We start from the raw sequence: 25,463 nt of genomic DNA on the forward strand, positions 1-25,463 counted from the left end.
TAGTTGCATAATTTACTAATAAAAACATAGGCTTATAGTAGGTAGATAATAATTTTAATGAGAATAGCTGAACCATCAAATCTTAACCGCATTACGAGAACTGAAATAGTACTTAGAGAAAGTATCACTTCAAGTTACTATGCCTATTATAACTAGACTTATTTTGCGGTTGTTTATTATACAATCCAAATCTAATTTCTTTGCGAATAAACGATTTATTATTATTATTACTTGGCACTTGATTTAAGCAACATAATATTTTACGTTTCAGAAATTCAAATATATCAAAGTCAAACCGAAGATATAATGAAGAAAGCGTTATTGCTGATATCAATTGCACGCTTTCTTGTGATCTGCATAGCGTCTACGGTCGCCACCTGTAACTACAACGCTGAAAAACCGCTTTTCAAACTAACGGGTATATAAAAAAAATCAAATCTTATACCGTAAAAGTGAAGTCACATAATCCTTAAATAGATGTGTCGAAATGTGCTTTAAAAACTGGTAATTTCATTACATACACACAGATGACCAGGCTGTTAATTAAGGAAAAATGTCGCTCAACCAATACTCGATTAATTAAAAAGTCTGAAAATTCCATAGTTCAAGTTTAAAAAGGTTAGACAACCAAGACAGGCTCTTGCCTGTCATTGCCGAAATCATCTTGTGTCGAATAGGAAAGATAATTTTTACTACGTAATGAAAGTAAATTTGAACCATTATTATGCATTATGTGCGTGGTAATTAGTTCTACGAATAGATGGCGCTGTAACACATAATAATAACTATGGCATTTAAATTTCACTACTCGACACAAGATGGCAGGTAATTTCGTTTTGACTATATTATTTTAAGATTTTGTGTTACTAGGTGGCGATATCCCTAAAAAAAAAATCCTGAAATACACTTTGAATTAGCAGATAGATAGTAGTAAATTTTATTTTATAGACACCGTAATAATCAAAATGTTATTAAAATGTCAACCGCTAAAAAAATGCTGTGTCTCAATAATGATAAAAGCTATTAGTATTGTAAAAAATTGCTTTATCTATTAAAGTACTTTAATACTATACAAAAAAAAAGCTATACCTATTATAATATTTATATATGTATAAATATTGTGTGTGTTTTTAATTAATCACCTCCTTGACGGCTGGACCGATATCAACGAATTCTTTGTGGATTCATGTGGTTTTCATTTACAATTAGACCATAATTTCTTTTTGTTCGACGTGTGTACAGGTCGTCTTTAGGTCCGTTAGTTATTTTTATTAATGTAACTTTAAAAATGTGTTTAAATTATATTATTTCTACTGTAGTGGTAGTGATCATTGTGATTAACTATAATTTCTTTGTTCATGTTCATATTAGGAGAAAGGTAAAATTTATAAACAAAGTTCATTGTATAAAAAGTATTTTTTATTTAAACCCAATTTCAGCCCCATAAAACAAATAAAAGTAAAAATAAGAAAGTGATCACAGGTGGTAATTATAAATGCTAGGAAGTAAAAAATCAGATCTTATAGTGCAAACATTGTCGAATCATTTGTTTAGAGATTTTGTTACAAATTTTTCAAACATGTTTGTACAGGAATTGATTTAGAAATTAATTAAAAATGGAATATACAAATAAATAGCTGCTTATAACTAAATATTTAAAACTCAACATTAAATTTTAATTAACAATATATAAAAATATTTTGTCATTATTAATACACTTGAGCAAAATTCACACTTTATATAATTCTTATGATTTTAAAAATAGCTGTCATAAATTTGCTGCCATATTGTAACAAGTCTTGACAGTTGACAATATCCAAAATATTAAATATTTGGATTTTCATTTTTTTAACAATATTTCTCTTAATTTATTTAAGGTACGTTTGGTTCGAGAGCTGTTGGTTTCTTATATTTTAACATCAAACTATGGGGTTTGGGATTTTATATCGTTTTTTAACAAGAATTAACGTTCATATAATAATTGGTATAAAACATATTATTGGCTACCTTTATTGAGCAGTATCTCGCAGAGCAATATCAAATCATTTTTCCTATAAAATGCAATACAAAAAGTCTTTAAATTTGGAATGTTTAACATTTTTGCAACAAATATTATTCTAAATATAAGTATGATGTCATATTTTAAAATGTTGCATCGTAGTAATTCTAAATTCAAAATTTTCTTAGCTGTTAAAAATCCGAGGATGTGGTAACAAAACAGAATAATCTAATTTTAAATGTCATATTGAATGCTTCTGGAATGACGCAGCATATTTTTTTTAAATTTAGAATGTTGGACGTACCCGACGATTTTGTAATTGGAATTTTCTATAATATGAAGGACGTTCTAGAATATTCTCATGTTATTAGCGCAGCCGTGGTTCATACGATATTGTACATACATCATGGCTGTGTTGTGCCAATAGTAAAGAGCGCCTAGAACTAGAACATGCCACCATTGGTGAGAATGGCCGATGTAATCTACCTTACCTGGGTACCAACGCTCGGGAATCTGGAAAATATTTAGAATCAATAACATTACGTGTATAAAATTAAAAAAAAATATATCAATTAATTAAATTGGAAGATAGGACTTTTAATTAGAAAAAATGACCTAAATTACCTTAAATGCATAAATTGCAAAGGCAGTTCCACTAATTACGTACATTCCAATAACACGGGGGAAGAACATCTGAAATTTAAAAAAAAATTGGTTAATTGTGTTTTATTTGTAATAGAGTAATCTAGGGTTTGGATTTAAAAAAAAAATATGACTGTAATTAAATAAAAAAAAAATAATAATAATAAAATTATTATTAAATTAACAACTTTTATAGTAACCTTACAACTATGGGTTTCTTCTATGATATTTTTTTTTAATATATAAATTGGTTCTTAGATAATACTAGAAAATAAGGAAATTACGCAGAATGAGTACAGACAGTTAAAATGAAAAGTACAACAAAAGATATGTTTTACTATGATTAAAGGCCGATTTACATTATCTTAGTGTTTAGGAGAGTGAGTAGTACTTTAGTTGAAACATGTAAACGCTACTTGCTTTAGTAAACGCTACGCTAAAGAACTTGCCTTTCAAGTTGTACTAAAGCACTCTCCTAAACACTAAGATAATGTAAATCGGCCTTAAAGTATGTTCCACTTAATAAAACAAATTCAATCAAGACAGCATCCCATAGTGAAAGTCGCGGGTGAGTCTGGAATACATAGATTTACGATAGATGGCGTTTTGCTCGTTTAAAACGCGGTATCATGTTGATGCGGAACTTACACTTATAACCTTAAGCAATTGAAAGGTCGCCGTTTCCCTAAATGTTATTACTTAACCTCAAGTAATTTTTGGGAACCACCGATAGCGTAATAGCTTAGTAGTGGTTTATAGATAGATAAGTAAATACCAAATTACAGACTCAGACTTCAGATCAGTATATATATAATATAGCCCGGTCCCCGGTTAAATAAGAGACAAAAAAATAGTGGTCATATAACAAGAATCCCGGAAAGCCAAAAATTGGTGGAGAGCTGGGGTTTACCATTACAAATAAAGTTTTAAAAATCCCCATCGATCCTATGTCTGCTACTAAAGTTATTCGAGGTCAAAATTTGAGTTTTTTTTTTATTTTTCTCGAAAACGGTAAGTTTTATCAAAAAACGTGTCAAGCCATCGTTGTAGATGATAAAATTCTCTACAAAAATGATATTCACGATTTATTTCCTAAGATGTACTATTCCTGAGATACCGCGATTCTAAGTGTCGCATTATACATGATATGCACACATTTCCTCACCACCTATGAGGCGCCTTTTTTTTTAGCGTGGTTTTCCCTGTACTCCACTGTCATGACAAGTTTAGGATAATTTAAGGGAACAATAGGATAGGATCGATGGATGGATAGATTTTTAAAACTTTATTTGAAACGGTAAACCCAAGCTCCCCACCAATTTTTGGCTCTCCGGGCATTTTGTTATTTCAAATGTCTATATTGACTGGACTAATAATACAGATTTCAAAAATCAAAATACATAGTACATACTAATATGATGTTAATAGGTATGAAATGAGCTATTTAATTTTTTTAAATAGCCTGCAGCCTTGTGATTCTGTAACTCACTTTTCAAACTCACACAGCGGTTTTCGCCGCGGCGGTCACGCTCAAATCAGTCGTGAAGCAGTCATTTTATGATTTGGCATTCTGATAAGGAGGGAGCTTGTAGTTTATTGTTTATCAGAATGCCAAATCATAAAATGACTGCTTCACGACTGATTTGAGCGCGATCGCCGCGACGAAAACCGCTGTGTGAGTTCAAAAAGTGAGTTACAGAATCGCAAGGCTGAACAGCCTTAAAACTTAAAACTAAAAAGGCAACTACCGCAGCACATGTAGTAAGCTTTTTTGTTTTATCATCACCCTTTTTCTTACCTCAACCATAGGATTATGAAAGCCGCCCATAACATAAGTCCAGTGCATAGTAGGTACAACACCATACGCCGCCCATCCAATGAACACACACATCTTCACAGTATAAGGCACCTCAAAACGAGGCACCTGTAGCAGCATCGCCAACGTGAAGATAAGGGTCACAGACAGCATGTAGAAGGTTTGAAGGCCCTGGAATAATTTACATACTCAAATCAAACTTCAAAATTCAAAACGATGACCTCGGGGCTCAAACGCAAAACAGAAGTTTATTAGTTAACTAGCGGACCCCACAGACGTTGTCCTGCATGATATTTCAAGTGATTAGGATATTAAGCAAAGTATGAAATTACTGACTGCAGCGCCATCTGCCGGGCTGATTTGTGAATCTAAACCATTCCCAGATCCCCTTGAACACACACACAAAATTTCATCAAAATCGGTCCAGTCGTTTGAGAGAAGTTCAGTGACATACACACTCACAGAAGAATTATATATATAAAGATAACAAAATTAAAAGTATTATTTCTTTATTCACGCCTATTTCCCGAAGAGGTAAGCAGAGACCACAGATCTCCATTTCATACGGTCCTGACATACCTCTCTCGCTTGACATTCACCATACATGCTTGTCCGTTATGGGCAATTTTGTCCCTTTTAAAATAAATCATTCTAGTATTAGATATATCTAATATATAAAATTCTCGTGTCGCGGTGTTTGTGGTTAAACTCCTCCGAAACGGCTCGACATATTCTCATAAAATTTTGTGTGCATATTGGGTAGGTCTGAGAATCGGACAACATCTATTTTTCATCCCCCTAAATGTTAAAGGTAGTCCAACCCTAAATATTTTTTTTTTATTTTTAGATAATTTTTTCTGTTTCTATTTTTTTATGATACAGCATTAAAAATACATACAACCCCTAACTTTCACCCCTCTACGATCAACCCCTATTTTTTTATTATAAATGATATACATGGCAAAACGACGTTTTCCCGGTCAACTAGTAGATATATATGATTCTCGTGTCACAATGTACGTTCCCATACTCCTCCGAAACGGCTCGACCGATTCTTATGAATTTTTTTATACATATTCAGTAAGTCTGAGAATCAGACAACGTCTATTTGTCATCTTCCTAAATGTTTATACAGTCAAAACCGTTTATAACGACATCGTTTACAACGACCTATCGGTTATTACAACCAGATTGTATGGTCCCGTCCGAATCCCTAGTAAACTATTCAGTAAACAAACCGCTTATAACAACATCGGATACAGCGACATATCGCTTACAACGACGAAATTTTATCGATATTCATCGGCTATAACGACCAACCGCTTCTTGTCTCAGCAAAACAAAACAATACAAACGATTTTAAATCTTATTTAAAGGCATTGAATGAATATTTAGGCATATTATTACCTACGCACTTTCTCCCAACGAACAGTTTCAGCCAACAACGATTTCGGAGGCTAGTTTGATACTGGTGATACTCATACCTTGAGGAATATGAAACGTAAAATACAAAAAATATTTGAGACTGGGCTAAAAAAAAACAGACCAAAATGACTGATTATTTTGTACCTAATTATTTCGTAATAAATATTTTTGTTTCTTTTTTGACTCGTTTACGTATTATAATATTAACATACCATATTATAACCCATACCTACCTATTCTAGATAGATAACTATGATAATATAACTATGTATTGTACATACATATGAACTGTACTTGTGTATATATGACATTGCTTATAACGACTATCGGATATAACGTCGGCAATATACGGTCCCTTCAATGTCGTTATAAACGGTTTTGACTGTATTATGACTTGAACTCTGAAGTATATTTAGAGAAAAATTCACAGAACAACCGGAAAACTTTTCATTCCGGAAAACCGAACAATCTCTGGGGTAGCATAGCAAAATGATCCATGCTGGTACACAGTACTAAAAATGTAGGTAGGTAGTAAAATCACATTAAGGAGAAACGAAGTTCGCGGGAGCAGCTAGTATAATATATGTAATATGTATATTATTATTTTACTACGTATAATGAAAACTTATTTAACGGTCATAAACGTAATTATTACTTAAATATGTTAATTATGTAATAATTACGTTAAATTGTAATTTAATTTATTCTTTTTTTAATTTTATTTATTCTATAATCTGGACTTTCTTAGGTTCTCAGAGTCGCAATAGACAATATATGTAGCAGATATACGGATTCTTGCGCCCAATTACCTTCTTTTAATGTCCGACATACCTCTATGACCTCCTTTACTATGGATGGGCAATACATTAAGCATTTGTTTTATTCGGCATACTTTATCTTACAAAGCAATGCAAATACACAACATTCTTTGCTAATCATACTTTTGTCCCATTAAAACATATAGGCCCTTTCATTTCTACAGATTCTTTAATTTCTTAAGTTGAACGTTGTTTAGTTACGAACATAATCAGTCATTAACGCTTCATAATTGAAGACAAAGAACTTACCGAGAAATCGTAACTTTGCAAACAATACCTCTATGACGATATACTTCATGTGATAATTGATCTTTGTTTTATATTAATTAATTCACAGAAAGATTCCTAAATCTTTACGTTTTTTTAATAATATATCAAGGCTTTTTGACATAGATATACTAAGCCTATGTAAAAGTATAGAAAATTGTGTAATCGTCGCGATTTCACCGCATTAAGTGCACATAATTAAATAAATGTTGACCATATTTTTATTGTGAAGGTATTTTCAAACATTATAAGATTCGTTTAAAATTAAATCCTTATATACTTGGATTACGATTAACAGATCAGGTATATAAAACACTCCAAACTATTTTTTTCTACCACAAATGTCAACAAGTAATGATCATTAACAGTATTTGGACGATGTTTTGGCACTATGATCGTGTGTCCCAGATTTATACTTGCACTCTATTACACTTGTTTCACTATCTCAAAAGATTTCTTTTTAGGTGTCAGAACAAATTTCACTACGATAAAAAACGTTATCAACAAGGCTATAACGGATTAAAAAAAAACAGAAACTTGCATCGGAAGCTTTCCAAAATTCTCTTATTAGTAGTAGTAGTGTTATAGCCTTCTTTGATATATTTGTTTTAATTCGCAACATTTCTTTTTGATTTTAACGCAATTAACCAAACATATTCATAATTACTACAATATAGATTTTTATATTTTTGTTCCTAACATTTCTTATGCGCAATATCATTTTGTTTTTTGATTCTCCGTTTGATTTGATAGCACAGCTATTATGACGTGGTAACTTTCACAAAACAGTTTGTAAGAGCAAAGTTTACAACGGAGTTCGGACATAAATTATACCATATTATGTATGTACATAGTAAACTTATGTGCCTTCAAATATATATTATTTTATTTACAAGATCTTAAGTGTCCAAATGGATTTCGTGGCTGTTCTTTGCGTCCACGACCTACTTTATGTAAATGAATAATGGTGATTATTTGTCTCTACTTCTTCTTTTTAAAGCAATTTACTTTTTTAGTGCAAACGAGCCTATATTTTACTGGGTGCGTTGCCGGCCTTTAAGGGATAAGTATGCTCTCTTTTTAAACAATTGGAGTTAGTGTATCCAGGGAAGACCTATATGTTGTAACAAATTGCTATGGCTGAATATCTTTCAGGCCGCTAGTTAAACGGCGCCGTTTAGTTAAAAGGCTAGGCTGTTAATTGAACGGCTAATAAAGCTAGTTGGCTGCGACATATACATATAAATAATTAGGACCTTTATTGTATTTCTAAATGAGTAAGCTCCAATAAATCAAGAAATTCATTTGCGCTAAGACTAGGTCCGTCATGTTAAACAAAAGATAAACGCATCAATTCCTCGTCGTTAAATCCTATATCACGATGGGAAATCTTCCACAAACTATCACAGGATAAATAATACAATACGAGACCGACTAATCAGGGGCCCATCCTTGGCCCAAATACATTGACCACGGTCAAGAACATGTTTGGCAAGCTTATATGTAGTTACTGAACATCGTACCTACTAATTCGAAATCAAACTGGTTTATTACACGGAATTGTCGACAATGATGACCAGTGACGCAAGTAACCGACAACTTGTATGCCTCAAGTCCAATAAACATCGAACGAATTTTAACGTCTTGATTCGATTGATTTCTCAGTACATTAAATGGCTTTTATATTTCTAAAACGATAGAATTATCCTTACATATTATAAAATAGCGTTCCTCGGCCGCGTCAGACTGTATAAACACGAACTCAAAACTATCGAACGGTTTTTGGTACGGTATTTGCTAACAGGTACAAGTGGTTGGGACATGTGCACCGAATGGGGGACGACAGAACCCCCAGGTCCTTACTGAACTCACAACCTAAGTAAGAGAAAAACCGGTAGGCCGAGGTTGCGTTGGTGGGATGGTCAAGGACCTCCAAACAATAGGGGTTCGAAGTTGGACGCAAGAAGCACGAAATAGCCCACAATGGGCTATACAACCCCATTGATGATGATGGAAAAATATATTGCTAAAAATAAAATGCATGCAGGGAAAGCTAACCATTTAATAAAAGATTTAGATTAAAGTAATAAAGTGTGCATTAATTTCATTGTAATCACGGAATTCAAATATTTTAGTTAACTATAAGTAACACTGATCTGTGTCTAGTACAAATTATATGAATAGTAAATGTTTTGCAGTTGCATTGTATTTAAAACTAAACTATAAGAACCATGTAACCAAAAAGTCCGAGCGAGCCTCTAGTAGTACATGAAAACAATACGAAAGTGTGTCTAGTGCGCAATATCTTGCGTTAAATATCACTTGTAAAATCGCCGGTTTATTTCCTTATATGACGCGTGGCAAATAAAATAGCATTTTTGTAAATAGTTGCGTATATAAAACAGGATTTACGAACTATAATGAATTACGATATTTTACGTGTAAAGTTATCGTGTGTTAGTAGTTTACAAAAAACTAAAAACTATTGCTCATCCAATGTTAATGTGTCCAAGGTCTTAATATTGTTTGGCGGTGTTTTTCTTTTCATTTATTTACATTTTGTATCAATTTTGTTTCGAACATTGGACAAGCAGTCCAGAAGCAGGTGCATTGAGGTTTGTTCTGATGTATCGTCGCAAGGGCATAGGGCGTTCAAGTATTACGTCACGCAATTTTTGGAGATTATTGACCCCCCCCATGTATCGCGTTTCGCGATGTATACGTTTTTCTGTATAGTAAAATTTTCGTGACCACTTAGTGACTCCTTATACCTAAAAGTTACCATTATGTGGTGTATAGTACAGGAAAGTCGTAAATAATATTAACGTAATCGTAACGTTTTACAAAAAGACCCCCCCCCCCAAATTCGTTACGTAATGCTTGAACGCTTACGGGTCAGGTTTCAGTTGGAATCTGTTTAAATAACTGGAGAAAGATCCATGGCCCGTTATTATTTGAACGAGATTTGGTTCTGGTCTTTTGTGTATGCCTGTCCTATGTCTGGCATAAAAAGTTTTGTTACCGAGGCTTGCGTGCTCTCTGCGTAACTAGTGGGAAGAGCCCACTTTTCTAACGTTTCTTTGCTGTTATTTTTTTGTTTAGCCGTTCACTATTATTATTTTAGGTTCCCATCTAAGGCACATTTAAAATACCTAAAAGCCGTACTGAATCGATTATTATAAGTTAACGGTTAAGTCAGATAACATTTAATGATAGCTCCAAAACTCACTAAAAAGCATTAAATAGTAATTTCTTAATTGGCCTTGTATTACTTAGATCATTAAATGTATAAAGTGTTAATTAGTTTATTTATATACAGGTTACGAAGATATTTTCCACCTGATCACGCAGGTTGGACTACGGAGGGAGGAGGTGTACTTGAACAAACACAAAAATATATATGCGTGAAAATGCTTCATTCGGATTTAAAAAAAAAACAATTTTACTGTCATTCTTAAGTATATATCACTACATAGTATAAAACAAAGTCACTTTCTCTGTCCCTATATCCCTATGTATGCTTAAATCTTTAAAACTACGTAACGGATTTTTATGCGGTTTTTTTTAAAAGATAGAGTGATTGAAGAGGAAGGTTTATATGTATAATGACATCCATTAAATAGTGGAGAAATACTGTTATTTTTTAAAGTTTCTAATGTGATTAATTATTTTTTTCCGCTTTCATTGCAAACGCAGGCTGAACCCTACGAGAATTATTAAAAATATCCAAATTTAACGCGTGCGGGCATAGCCAGTAATGAATAAACTACTGGATCGATTTAAATCATTTTTTCAGTGTGTGACATAGGCTATATATTTTATACCCGTGCGAAACCGGAGCGGGCCGCTAGTAAAATATAAGATAAATTGTTCCATGCTTAAAATAATAATTAATCATTACTATAGTGTTCAAATTTATAAATGATTCAACAATATATTCACAACAGCCAAAACCTATGACCGGCAATTTTCGAAAAATGAAAGCCAAATGACGTAGTGACTTTCACAACTTCAGAGGCAAATTATCTTACGACTTCGAACATTAACTATGTACTATACGTGTACTATAATAACCTTAAATGTCTGACGAATTTTGGTAATTTCCATAGTGGCATCCTATTGTCATTAATTCATTATGATTTTTCTATGACAAAAATTCAATGGTATTTAGGTCATTGAACCCTCCCGCAGCTAAACATATAAAGCTCTCCTCATGTTACTTCGGTAATCATTACGGAACACAGAGCACACTTCTGTGCAAACTTGGACAGTATACCTTCCGTGTTATGACCAGTCTATCTTTTTAGTTCTGTCATGGCAGTCTAGTCGCAAGAATGAAGTTTGAAATGCAAGACAAGGAGCTGAACGCATTTTAAATTAAAGCGTGAACCGTTCAGGGTTAATCAAAGTTTCCATACTTTGTGTTATTACACCGAAATGTCAAAGACCTTTACTGCGAATGATGCGTTATATTTTCAATCAAATTACTCGAAAATACTCATTTTTAATTTCGAAGCTTTTTGCATGTAAAACATATATAAACATCTTCTCAAGTATATTTTTTTTAATACATATGTTTATAACCCATACACATTACTTTGATATTGTTTAATAAACCCTTGTAATAAGTCTGTTAGGGAAACCAATTAAGCAAATGTATGTCTATTGTCTTTTTTTGTACAATCTCTTTTCTTTATGTCTGATTAAAATAAAAAAAAACTAGAAAAAATTGTAAGACAAAATAGAATATTAACGCTGACAGCGAAGCGAGATGATTTGAGCTCAAACTTTCACTTCCATCGGCTACTTTTACTTATTCAAGCATGCGCCTATTGACATCCGAGATGAAAATATTTGCGAAATATTAATACGTCGGAAACCTTTATAGGAAAATAATCTTAATGTTAGTTAATTTATTTATTTAAAGCCGCACTAATAAGGTCACACTAAGAAAAAAAGAAGATAGACACGGTTATGACAGATGCTTATAATACATGTAATTAATAAGTAAACATTACAAAAAAGACCATAAATTACATAACATAGCAAAGGAACCTAAGATAGTGATGTCAGAATAAGGCGGTAAAAACCTATATGATCTATATTTCCGATATTAAGAAAGAATGCATGTTTTATGTTATTTTCTATATACACATTTAAGTGTAAATAATGAATATTATTCATTGCATATGTAGCCTTCCGCGATGCATATCAAACCTAAATTACATACTTCAATTAAAATAAGTAGAGCAGTATTCACTACGGGTAGTAAGACGTGTCTATCAATAGATAGTCCATTATAACTATACATGTACCAGTGTAAAAAAGCCCTTATGTATAAAAACAGTCTATTTGCACTCTTTTAAAGTAAAGTACAATTTCGTCGCTTTCTATTAAATTATGTTTACGGTGTACAGAAAAGAGACAGACGATTTGTTAAAACTGCAATTACACTAATTAAGTTATGTTAATCTTTAGTTTATTAAATAATCTATTCTATGATGTGTTACGCTGTGATGAACAATAATAATTTATTTTTTATGAGTAAGGAGGTTACGATGTAAAAACAGCGGCTTGAGACAAAATCACTTCCAACAGGCTAGCGTGAGCTAAAGTCATTACCATAGAAATTCGTGTGTCGTCGCATCAAGCTCAGGTCATTATTAACACAATATAGGTCTTATGTAATCCTAATAAGATCTTTCTGGACATTTCCAAGTACATTTATAATGACACATGACATTATTAATAAACCAATCTATAGTAACATTATAAAGAGGAAATAATTTTGTATTTTTTAAAGATAGAAACTCTAAAATAAAATCTAGAATTCAATATTCCTGAGTATTATCTATATTTTTTATTAGTTAATTAAGGGTATTATTATAATCGAACACCACCTATGACGGGACAACCGAAGCTATATTTAGTTATGAAATCGTTCTTTATAAACTTTCTAGACATTTCCATTATAGTTGTTTGAAATATTTAGGATGTACAAGATTTAACCAAGTCGCGATCAGCTGTTAACTTCTCCATATCTAATTAATGTGTCAATTGCAAGACAAGTTACAAGTTGCCAACATTCCGGTTGTGACATAAGTTACATAATGTAATCCTAAAGAATGCTCCTCATATGGAATTTACCATCCTTGGCAAGTACATAATAATATTCTATAGGTCGACCGTTCAACCACCAACTTTTTAACTTCTTCCAATTAAATTCTTGGAGTTATCGCCACAACTTGAAGTTGGTTTCGTGATAGGTCACAGGGTCTATTGCGACGACATCTTGCCTATAGCGTTCGGGTTCTTGAAATGAATGTTTATCTATGGATCTATGGTCCGATCCTTTCTCTAGTAATAAATACATTACGCCATACGTAAAAGGATACTCACATGATTACACCAGAATGCGTAGTAAATGCCCGACGTGTATATAGCCAACAGCGAGAGAGCGATTCCAAAGAGATCGTACATGAGGAACGTGTTGTAATCCGTCTCCGAACGACACGAAAACGTGTGATACAGAGCCGATAGCGCCATGCATATCTGGAAAAATATATTTTATATCTAAACTATAATAATATAAAAATAACAGTGCACCAAACTTTTTGTCTATGTGCGCATTAAACACTCGCTCGCGAAAACATCAGCCTCATATACCTACATACCATTTTGATTGGTTTAAGTGTTTTTTTGGTAATCAAAGAAAGAAAGAAAGAAAAAACTGTATTATACACAATATACAGGGCGTTTAGATCAAATAAAGTGCACTAGCCCCCACACTAGGATTCCCTGTGTTGTGGTCAGCCAGTCTCTTCCTTTTGACATATAAATAGTATTTTACAAATTATATTAATGATTTCTACACGTTTATATTTACACTATTTTTGCACAATCAGAATTTTTCAGTATCAGCATATTACATGTAAACAAGATATTGTTTGAGTTGTTTAGTAAAGTGATTTTTGAAATGTTAGTGATAATTTGTTTTTAAGGAAGTGGTTAAAGATGAAAGGTCCTCGGAAGGAGAAAAAGCGTTGGGCGAAGAAAGTGCGATTTTTGGGTTGCTTATAGGTATATAGGTTTGCGTTTTGTTTGCTGTGGTGCGGCGGGTGTTTGTTTCCAATAAAAGTCTGCATATTGCTATTAAGTATAGTCTCACAGTTAAACATTTTAATCAAACTTGTTATGTTTTTACTATTAATGTTAATAATAATAATACATAAATTAGTCCAAGTTTAATAATTTATAATCCAATTAATGAAAATAAGTATGTATATAATATATTCGTCAAGGACACTTCATGACAACGGCTCTCCAAAATGTAATCGAATGCTATTTGTGGTGCGAAACTAAACAAACATAGGATATAATATAATATACTCATTTCATTTCATTAAATAGGTTTAATTAGTATGTCACAATTACCGCCGCTAACATTTTTATATGATAAAACTTGTATTAAGCAACACTTAATAACACAGAAAAATAATCAAAATTTAAAATAACAAGCTAAATGAGTGTGGCATATAAAAACGACCTTAAAATAATCCCACCTTCGCACACTTCCGCACTTCAGAATTTAAATTTAAAGTGGTTTATATGTATATGATTTAAGACACGTTAGTGTAGCGATTTAAACAAAGATGTTTTTCTAATTTCTCTACCATAAATTACAAATATATTCAGAAAGCAATAAAGTGTATAATAACTTGCTTTCTGAGTAGGTATATATATAGAGAATATAGCAGTGGACCCGTTCCGAATACGCCGAAGGTGTTTGGTAGATGGACTTTGATAAAATAATAACATATACTTTTTTTTTTTTATATCCGAGGTGGAAATGCATTTGCGCATCCCCTGAACAGGGGTATGTGGCTATTCAGAGACTGGATAGAGAAGAAAAATTGCACCTCCTATGAATTTCAGAAACTTTTCCACATATTTATGATATTTAGGCTCTGATTTGTGTATGGGATTCAGTGGTTTTTGGCCATACAATATTAGAATAAATACCTGTTTCTCAGTGATACCAAAGTATTGTAATGATGAAAGTATTATGAAAATCCATTAATTTACGAGATTATTAATTATAAGTGATATGTTAATACCGACCCGATGATCTTACAGGTGTCTATTTAAGAATCAGTATAGCTGTCTTTATAATTAAAAATGTCCCTTTTATAACGCGAATCGTTGTAAAACCAATTCAAAAAACAATTAAAAATCGTACAACTTTTTACTTGTATTACGAACATGAAAATATGAAATGCGGAAGGTGATAAAATTCATAAAGTAGCTCTTCGATGATTTCGGAGGCTTTTATTGTTTATTATGCCCAATTTTTTTTGCCATATTCTCAAAGTTACCCGCGTGCTTGTTTGTTACCTGTCCTTACTACGACTTTTTACCTTTTTTTACTACGACTAAAGAAAACTTTTATACATATGAAATACTTTTCTCTTTATTAGATTTTTTGATAAATTGTCTCTTTCTATCAATTTCGTTTACGCTACGATGAAAAGAGATAAATATATAAGGCTTATTTATTTCTATGAATGAGAGGATTGACTGGTATATACAGAATTTCTTAAGGCTGTCAGTTGCGTCAGGCATAATTAATAGTGTTGCCCAAAATTGGTCTTGGTCTTGCAGTCTTGGTCTTGTTCTTGCGTTTTTGCAAGACCAAGACCAATACCAAGACCGCCTTATTAGAGCAAGACCAATACCAAGACTGAACCCTGCAAGACTTGAGCAAGACAATACTTAAGCCTGCAAGACTCTTGCGTCTTGCAGTTAAGACAAACTGAGATTTGGGCGTTATTAAGTAGGTATTTGGTTTCAATCCCGATTTTGAGAAACGTTCCCCAGTATCAAAACCGTAGGTTTAGATCAGAAAATAGTAGATCACAAATCATAACACTAAACTAAGGGCTGCAGTTGTATTTGCAATTGGCAACGTGCCGCTCGTCTGAAAGCACCCTGAAACGTATTGTATTGATTAGGTAGGTAAGTACTTATTATATTTCAACAATTTATTAAGCAGGTAGCGTGTTAATACTCACAAATCTGTTCCCTAATAACTTTCTAGCAAAGTTCATACCTTGTAGGTATCTACCTATAATAATATGTTATGCTTGTTTATGTCTAATGTGCAGATCTAACGTTAGTAATCGTAGGTTGGTATGTGCTTAAAATTATAGCTAACAAAATTATATAAACATCATGTAGGTGTGAAACTTATGTTTCAAAGTTTATATTATTTTTCTATTTAGCAAAATTTAATACTAACAGCGAGTCGAGTAGGTCTAGTAACAGTTTCTACGGCAGCCAATATTATGGTACAGACGCCAGCACATCAAGCTACTACAATCTATCAAATTTCTTTAACAGTTTTTCAAGTTTATCAAGTTGATTGGGGAAATATGACGTTCTGCGAATAAACTGTTGGTCGGTCGGTGTATTATATACCTACTTATTTGATAATTTACCAACAAAGACGCCGCGGTTTGCAACAAGTGTAACACAGCATTTGACACTGAGCGCCGCATTCGCCGACAAAGAGTACGGACAGAGGCACACAAATTTTTACCTATTTTGGTAGGGTTGGTATAGGAGTATAAAATTAAATGACCTTGAAGATGTCCCAGCAGTAGGTAGGTATAAATTGAATGCTCTGAGTTTCTTTTATTTAAATACATTCTCACACTGCACTGGCTTGAATTCGAACACTACAGCGTTAAAAGCTGTCGGGCGAGATGATAATTAATAACTAAGTAGGTATTGCATCTATTGAATTGCGAATATTTTGATTTCGAAATAATCATTGTTAATATCGGTAAATGATAGATAGTGAGTGATACCTAGGTACTAAAATGTGAGCAGCAAGATTGAAAAGTGTATATGCCATGTCAGTGCTTTCAATAAGTTTATTTTAAAAAAGCTCTCTAGTAAGATTTAGAGTTTACCATTCAATTACACACAACATATTATTGAAAAACAAAAATTATGAAAAAGATATTTAGACTGAGTACTTAGGAAATTAGTAGAAAAAATATTCTATCGTGGATACCTAGTTATTAAAAAGTGGATAAACGTTGTGTTTACTTAATTTTATTTTTCTGTGCTAATGCCAACATTGAAAACCCCACCAAAATAGGTAAAAATTTAGTCCGCTTCTAGACTTTGTGTTGCCGCCGTCGCTTTCATGTCAAAGGTCGCCGCCACTGCCCATGTTCTAAAGAATAAAATAAGTTTCCGGGTGCTCAGAACGGACGCAAATAGATTATGTTGTCCTCGCAAGGAAGAATGTAGTCGTAAGGATAGGTAGATTTTATAAAAATTGTTGTAAGTAATAAAAATATACCTAGTTTATATTATTACTAGCTGGCCTGGCGAACATCGTACCGCCTAACAGTCGATTCTTTATTTGTTTAAAATACTTATTCTGCTATTCGGGACACCGGTCTAGCTAGTAAGATAAAAAAAGAAAATTGATAAGACAACAAATACATTATGTCAAAAAATAAAAATTTTCCTTCCCGGAACCCCTTCACTAACACTTGAACTTTATGCTATGGTATTAAAGTTCAAATTCACTTTTAAGTATTATTATGAATATTTTGTATGGGAATATCGAAAAGTGTTTTTTGACTGATTCACTCAATTTTATTTTAACTTTTCTCCGTAAGAACCATCTTCGTACTTTAAGGTATATTATAAAAAAAAATCAGACAAATCGGTCAAACCGTTTTCATGTTATGTCGTGACAACGGAAAACGGGTTTCATTTTTATAAATATAGATTACCTATTATACCTTTTTAAAGGATATTGCACTGCAAAATTGGAAGTGGGTGATTTTAACAAACTTGAAACGTGGAAAAGCTCCAAATATGAGCGACGTCATATTGCTTTACGCATTTTGTTTTAAAATCATCGAGAATTGCAGTGTCGGTTTATCAACTTCTATCGTACCTACTCTAGTAGCGACTATTGTCTTCAGCGATGATTTACTAAATAAATAAAAATAATCGTCGTGTAGGTACGACGATTATTTTTCTAAGGAATACAATTTTGTTGTAGTAGGTACCTACATCGTTTCTTTCTTACACATACTTTAACGACAGTACCTACGTAGCAAAGCGCGCCAGTCACGAGTACGACAAATTGCCTAAAAAATGTACCTACGCACACTGTAATGAAATCTGCTAATCTCAACACAATGCCTGTAGCCTGCCTGCTATTATTGGTTGATGAACATTGTACATTGGTGAATGCTGCAGGATAGCCCGCAAGCCCCCACAAATAGCAATAGGCTAATAGGTATTTGCAAGTCTTGCGAGACTTGCAAGACTCTTGCTGCAAGATCAAGACCAAGACCAAGACTGAGAGCGCAATACCAATACCAAGACCGAGACCAGGTGTATTGACGCAAGACAATACCAAGACTGGCCTAAGTCTCGTCTTGGTCTTGCATTTGGGCAACACTAATAATTAACTTTAATATTTTCCTCATTGATTAAAACGAGATATTAAATTAACTATAAAAATGAAATTATCTTTTCCGTTTTCTATTACTTTTGCAAAGGTAAGAAATGCATCTCAAAAGATTAGTATATCATTAGCACGTTCTGAGAAAGTTCAGAGATAATGTTAGGAGAGTTATGACATTTCAAAAGAGCATTACTAATCTATAAGCAGGCAAAAACATAATATAGAGGAAGAAAGTGAGGGTCAAAGTCTTAGAGGGTTTTTCCTAGTCATGAAAATCAGATATCGAAATGTTGTAACGGTTAAACGGTGGTTAAGGATAACTTATATCAATATTAACTTACTGACCATTGATAAATAAATTGCAAACATTAAATGTAATAAGAAATAAAATACGCAATTACAAATTAAATGAATTCTATGGATTCGAATTCCTCTGTGGCTAACTAAACAATTATTATTTTTAAACTATTTATTATTTTTTTATAATTCCCACAGCTATACAATTACATAATACAAAAGCTAAAAACAAAAAAATACAAACAAAACGTTATTCGGAAAATAAAATAATGTCTTAAACAAAATTTTCGGTTTAAAATACACGACATCAATTTTTTTTTAATTCTCTAAACCTTGAACCATAGTGATGGCTACTCATCGCTGACTGCGATATAATTTCAATATTACTTTGACTTGTTTAAGCTTCAGCAAAAACCATAGCTTTGAGGTTAAGGCGTATTTTATATTTTTTTAAAATTTAAATATAGTCTAGTATATATTAATAAATTATTTATATCGATAAAATTGATATTAATCATAAGATAAGTAGGATAGTAAATCAAGGTTTGATAATACAAAAATTTACATCCGCAATGCGCAATCAAAATGGCCGCTCAAAATTACTTAAGATCCCATATATTGTTATTATAATTGACCTTTCGCCATTATTGCTTTTTGTCTTCCGTCACATGACTTTCATCTGCCCATAACTTTTAGTACGGTTTAATATCATAGATTTTTTAATGTTTAACTTGGATTTAAACCTCCCAGCATTTGAACCATGCTTACTGAATTCCATGTAAATAAACGTTTAAATCAGGCACAGAAGGCATATCAGCTATTATCTGTGAATTCAGCGCAGAAATGTCTTAATGATATTAGGAAGCCAAGAAAAGTTCAGCCATAAACGGCCGACACTAGTAAACTACGAAAAATACTCGTAAACTACACTGTGGGTGTTTCTAATTCGTATCTCAAGTCACTATCTCGTCTTGAGTGCTATTCAATATATTAAACTTCATACAGAAAAAAACCGACAGCTCATGAAACATGAGTCATGGTTTCCATTAGTTTATTTAATTCATTTATTTTATTTACTTTTAAAAAAACACAATCCTGTTCTAACATGTGACCCAAGAATGCATAACCAACAAAGAGCAAAAAATATCAAGTGTTTATTTACGAAAAACAGCTGAAGAATTACATATTAGAAAAATAACCAACTACTCAACACAGGGACTCCCTATTGTAGGTTCTTTTTTTTCATTCAAAGTGGCGTTTGTGTTTTGAATGAGCTTATAATCTAAACAATAATGTTATACAGAAGCATAAAGACGAAAGGAAGAAGTGGCTATTAAATACCTTTTCGTGCCTTGCATCTATGTAGCTTGTTATATGGGCAAAAGTTCTTAATTATAAATTTACATATGTACATGTTATTATGATTCAAAATTGAAGCAAATGAGAAGTTTTGAAAAATTCTACGCATATGACTGGTTAAAATTGGGAACAAAGCAGTTGTACTAAATTTTAATTCCGCATAGTCTTCGCATCGAGAATATCCGTTACTTTACTCAAACGGGTTTTGTACTATACTATGTTTGATATTTGACGGCCGCTTATACGGTAAATTTATACTTAATCACAATATTTAGATCAGTCGCTATGAAATTTTCTTTGTTTAATAGTAAATGTAAACTTTTGAAAAATAAATCAGTGGCGACACAACCTCTTTAGGTTTAAAATCTAATAGGCAAGTAGGTGATCAGCCTCCAGTGCCTGACACACGCCGTCGACTTTTTGGGTTTAAGACATGTCGGTTTCCTCACGATGTTTTCCTTCACCGTTCGAGCAAATGTTAAATGCGCACATAGAAAGAAAGTACATTGGTACACAGCCGGGGATCGAACCTACGACCTCAGGTGTGAGAGTCGCACGCTGAAGCCACTAGGCTAACACTGCTCTCCACTTAACACTCCTTTCCAAACTTTTGAAATCATAAATAAATAATAAAAGATATGATGTTTGAAGTGATAATTGTTTTTTATATTATTCTGAAATCACGTATGTATAGTATAATTAGCACGTACACCAACCAAATAGGACTTAACAAGATTTTTCTTTAATTTGAAACCAAGCGTTATATAATTTAGCTTACGTAAATTGCATGGTCCGATTGCAAAATGTCGACATAAGTCAGCACTTGTCTGAGCCAAAACCAATGGTAACATTTCGTATCGTCTAATATTTTTAGCGGCCTACTTTGCCTACCAGATTTTGTTGTTGGAATCGACCCTAGGACTTCCGTTATACGCCATATAAGCCACTAAAGTACGGCGGTCTATAAAATACGAGCGAATAGAATTAGTGGTTGTACGTCAATTGTGACGTACATGTAACAAATATATACATAAAATTCCATTATGTGCATTAATTAATTACTCAAAAGAATGTCACGTATGTATATACGTGCTAAAACATAGTTTTATCGCTTTAAGTCCTCGTGAACGTGTATATTGCGTTTTTTTTTTGTTTTTCAAGTCAAAATCTGTGGCTGTATAGACTCTATTTACATTCAACGTACGCCTGCCAAAGCAGTGGTCCCTAAGATGATGAAAACATCATTAGAATGTGACCAATCAATCGCCTTGAGTCTGCCGGTAGCTGTATCTAAGGAATGTTCAATGCAGAATTGCTTAAACCCTTAAGGGATTTGTATACTAGTAACCTTATTGTATAAATAAAAATTCTTTAGAGCTTTTTATTTTTAGGCTGGATGTTATTTAAGTAATGTGTACGGGTAAAAGTATAACTCGGTCAATTGAGATAGTCATGGTTTATGAATAATATAAAATGAAAGTACTCACTAGAAAACATGAGAAGAGTATCGCAGCGACGGTCTTGTCTGTTACAGTTGCATGTATGTTTATTATAGCAAGATCGTTGATTGTCAACGACCCCAGCAGAAAGAAACCGAATATATGTGTCCATATATTCATCGTTTCGTTCGTCCACCAGAATATGCTGAAAAAAATATATTTTTAGTTGAATGTGACCCTTACGACTATATTAAAGGCGTAATTACTACTATAAGAAAGGAATGGCTTTTAAGGAATCTGTATGATTTTTAGTTCGATTTTCAATTCGACGGCTACCCGCATTTAATTACAAATAATCACGGAGTTATGAAAAAACATACTGAACAAAAAATCCATATTTACTAGGAAATGTGAGAAAACTCTTCTAGAGGCCAAGTCTTTTAACTATAACAGTTTGTGTTTGTGTTTTTTTTATAAAAGCGTTATTCGTAAATAACACTTTAGTATTAGGAAATTGTCATTCGAGACCGTTTTGTTGACTTCAAATTGGCCTTTTCCATTGTTAAATTTAAATATGTTGAAATGGTTAAAAGGTATCCTGACTTTATTTAGTTTAATAACTACACAGAACAAATGAGCTAAAGTTCAATATACAGAGGATAAAATCATATCAAAGTTTATGTCAACACAACATTAATTGCAGAATATTGATTGCTATTTGTATGCACGCATGTTTCACTCTATTAATTTTCATTAAATTAATTATTAATTTGTAAAGTATGAAAATAATCTATCGCAACTTCGTAATTGATGCAAGTGGTAATTGTAATTTTTATACCAAATTCAATCTTTCTAGAAATTAAACTATGCAAAACTCTTATTATATTATTAGACATGTTTACTACAGTATTCCAATTTTTACTTAGATTGATCTTTTTCCCAAAATTGATTGTAATTTATTGCCAATATTATTTAACACATTTTTAAGTAAGCTTTATTTAGGAAAGTGATGAGTATGAAAATTAGGACATCATATAAACCCCCATATATATCCAATATTGGAAAAGCAGATATAAAAACCAGGCCCTGAGGAGCAAGTTGTACTTCAGCAATCATTTTTATTGTAGTTCCTTCATCGTAACAATATAAATTGCCCTATCACATTGTGGCTTTATATTACACTCAATCATATAAATTGAATAATAGATTGTTAAGTAAATTGAACGAGATATTACTAAAAAAAAGTAAGAATATAATCTCTAAATTTTATGAAACTATTTAAATAGTAAGTGAAGATTGAAATTTTAACTACAGTTAGTTGAATTCATATGTATTAGAAATAAATTCTATAATAACATATTACATAATTAACAGTAGACAGAAGAGAACAATGAGGATTTAAATAGAACAGATTTTTGACCTAAAACATCTTTGAACAACTAATTCTTAAAATTTAAGTATCTCACCTCTCCCAACAGAGTCTTGTTGGTAGCAATTTCCGGTAGCCATCTCTGATAAATGGATTATGCTGCAAATACACTGGTGCTTGTTCGAACTTGAGAAGTTGTCTGTAATTAATATATTCTATGTCTTCTTTTGACAAATTATTATTGTCTTCTAATTTTTTTCCTCTCCGTAGTAATGTACTTCCACTACAACAATCTTTTTCTTGATTACAATTCTTTTGGATCTATTAAAAATATAAACTATTAAAAACCAATCATAATGTAGTAATTAAAAACGAATGACTATTTTTAAATATAACTTACTTTTTCAATCGCCATAAATTGTACAGTTTCTGTCTGACTCTCACATAACTTTTTTGTCATAGTAAGAGACATTTTCGAACTATTTATTATATTTTAAGAAATGTTCTCAAATTCAGTTAACACTAATGTAGGTACATCTACAGAAGGCGTAGAACGTTTGAAATAATAATAAAATATATAATTGATTTGACTACTTTAAGAGCATTAAATTGCAAGATAACACATTTCGTTTATAATTTATAAACACCAATAAGTGAAACAATTAATAGTAACATATTTAATACACGAAATTTTCACCTATTGCCTTCTGTTTTTGATTTATACGACTACCCTTCACTGTATTTAAACCACATTTAAACCAAACAAAATAAACAAACCACAGACTAAGACGAAACAAATACCTTGAAGAAGTCAGATATGTCAATTGTCAATGACAATCGGGAGAATGACACACCTAATTCCACAGATATGTCTTTTTGATTAATTATGGTCGTAAACTCAGTAATTAATGTGTCGAACGCTTAATAATTCTTAAACACTTTTCTTTGCAAGATGTCGTCGCACCAGTCCCTATGATGATGCCTGTAAACACGTGAAACAATTTTTTACGTGTTAATCCTTAAAATTACATAAAATATGTTCTGTATTTTAATCAAACGTGACTGACATATAAAAATCAATATATTTCATTATAGATTTTTTCATAAATTATAAACGATTTTCCATAAATAAATATTTACATGTTCACTCCATAAGAAAGTGTTATTGATTACTGTCAATAACACTTTATTGGTCATAAATTTAAAATAGCCTATGATTGAAATGTCATACAAGTCGAAACGAAAAAAAAGAAACAGTAATATTTTATAATTGTTGATGTCATTAGAATAAAAAAAATGTGTGCGTGGACTAGGTGTACACACGTAAGAAGTGAAACTTCTTTATGACCTTATTTTTTGAAAAATGATCTACTATATGCAACTTAACGAAATTGGTTAAATAAAGGCTTTTATTATCATAGATATGAATACAAATACAATTATTTCATTTTACCTTATTACTACTAAGATTATTACAGAATTTCATAAATTGTAATAGAATTATTAGTATTACTATCATTGTTATCGTTATTATATATTTTTGTTACTAATGGCTTCGAATCTCTTCGGATCAACCGTGGTAGGGACAAGAAAAAGATGGCGCGTAACCGAAAAATGTGACAAATGTGTGTAAATTTTTTTCCAACGCCGATAAAGAAGTTTGACTTCAAAAAGCAACATGGCGCGTAACCTGCTACAAAATTTCTCCCATAAGTCGATAAAGAAGTTTCACTTCAAAAGATGGCGCGTAACGGAAAAATGTGACGCGTAACGAAAAAAATGTTACACTACATTTTTTTCCAACCCCGATAAAGAAGTTTCACTTCAAAAATTTTAACAAAAATAAAGAATTGTACAGAAATAACTCATATAACAAATAGAGCCAACCTAGTTAGGTTTCCACTCTTATTTTTTACACGGTTTCTACGCTTGTCTTGTTCTGGGATCATGATAACTTTTTTAACATGGTTTGCTTGTGTCTTGCAATTTTGTGCCACAGCCATAGCCATATATTTATTAATTATATTAACACAACATTTAAAATGTGTTTATTAAAGTGAAATTAATGAGTAAGATGAAATAATGTTTTAATTAATGCACAGATTACATTTCTCTCGTCACGCTGTGGTCCTCTATGATCTGCTGGTAAACGTTCAAATGGGATTAAAATTACCTGCTGTAATGGATTTAAAAATCAGACTTACTTATTTTAATGCATTTTATGTTATTCATTAAAATAATTAATATCACATAATTATTTTGTCAATATATCTAGCTCCAGCGCATTAGCAATTTACGGGATTGATGCAACGTGCATTGTTAAATTATTATTAAATGTAAAAAAAAAAAAAATCGAGTTCATACAGCACAATTGTTATTTTATTTATGAAAATTATAATTATAATAAATTATAACATAATAATATAATAATAAATATATAATAACATAAATATTAGAATTTACAAGTTTCAGTTTTTAAATAAAAAACTTAATTTAAACAGCACATAATACTATTATTTATTTAGCTATTTT

General features: G+C 32.0%; 1 protein-coding gene across 1 annotated transcript; it reads right to left on the reverse strand.

Moving 5' to 3' along the window:
- Positions 1–1,401: 1,401 nt before the first annotated feature.
- LOC125055254 (progestin and adipoQ receptor family member 3) lies at positions 1,402–23,696 on the reverse strand. The gene is made up of 7 exons (XM_047657634.1): positions 23,332–23,696; positions 23,029–23,252; positions 21,611–21,767; positions 13,367–13,519; positions 4,440–4,628; positions 2,624–2,692; positions 1,402–2,512 (listed from the first exon to the last, which is right to left on the reverse strand). Exons 1-7 carry the CDS (start codon positions 23,401–23,403, stop codon positions 2,348–2,350), a joined length of 1,029 nt encoding a protein of 342 aa, XP_047513590.1. The 5' UTR covers positions 23,404–23,696; the 3' UTR covers positions 1,402–2,347.
- Positions 23,697–25,463: the final 1,767 nt, after the last annotated feature.

Source organism: Pieris napi, chromosome 13, assembly GCF_905475465.1.
Source record: "Pieris napi chromosome 13, ilPieNapi1.2, whole genome shotgun sequence".
Classification (NCBI taxonomy): Eukaryota; Metazoa; Arthropoda; class Insecta; order Lepidoptera; family Pieridae; genus Pieris; species Pieris napi.

Excerpts from the sequence above, each read along its gene's own strand:
- LOC125055254 (XM_047657634.1), bottom strand. The coding sequence starts at position 23,403 with ATGTCTCTTACTATGACAAAAAAGTTATGTGAGAGTCAGACAGAAACT. Across the intron at positions 23,253-23,331 it reads AATTTATGGCGATTGAAAAA|ATCCAAAAGAATTGTAATCA; the intron begins GTAAGTTATATT and ends TATTTTTAATAG. Across the intron at positions 13,520-21,610 it reads TACTCTTCTCATGTTTTCTA|ATATGCATGGCGCTATCGGC; the intron begins GTGAGTACTTTC and ends ATATTTTTCCAG.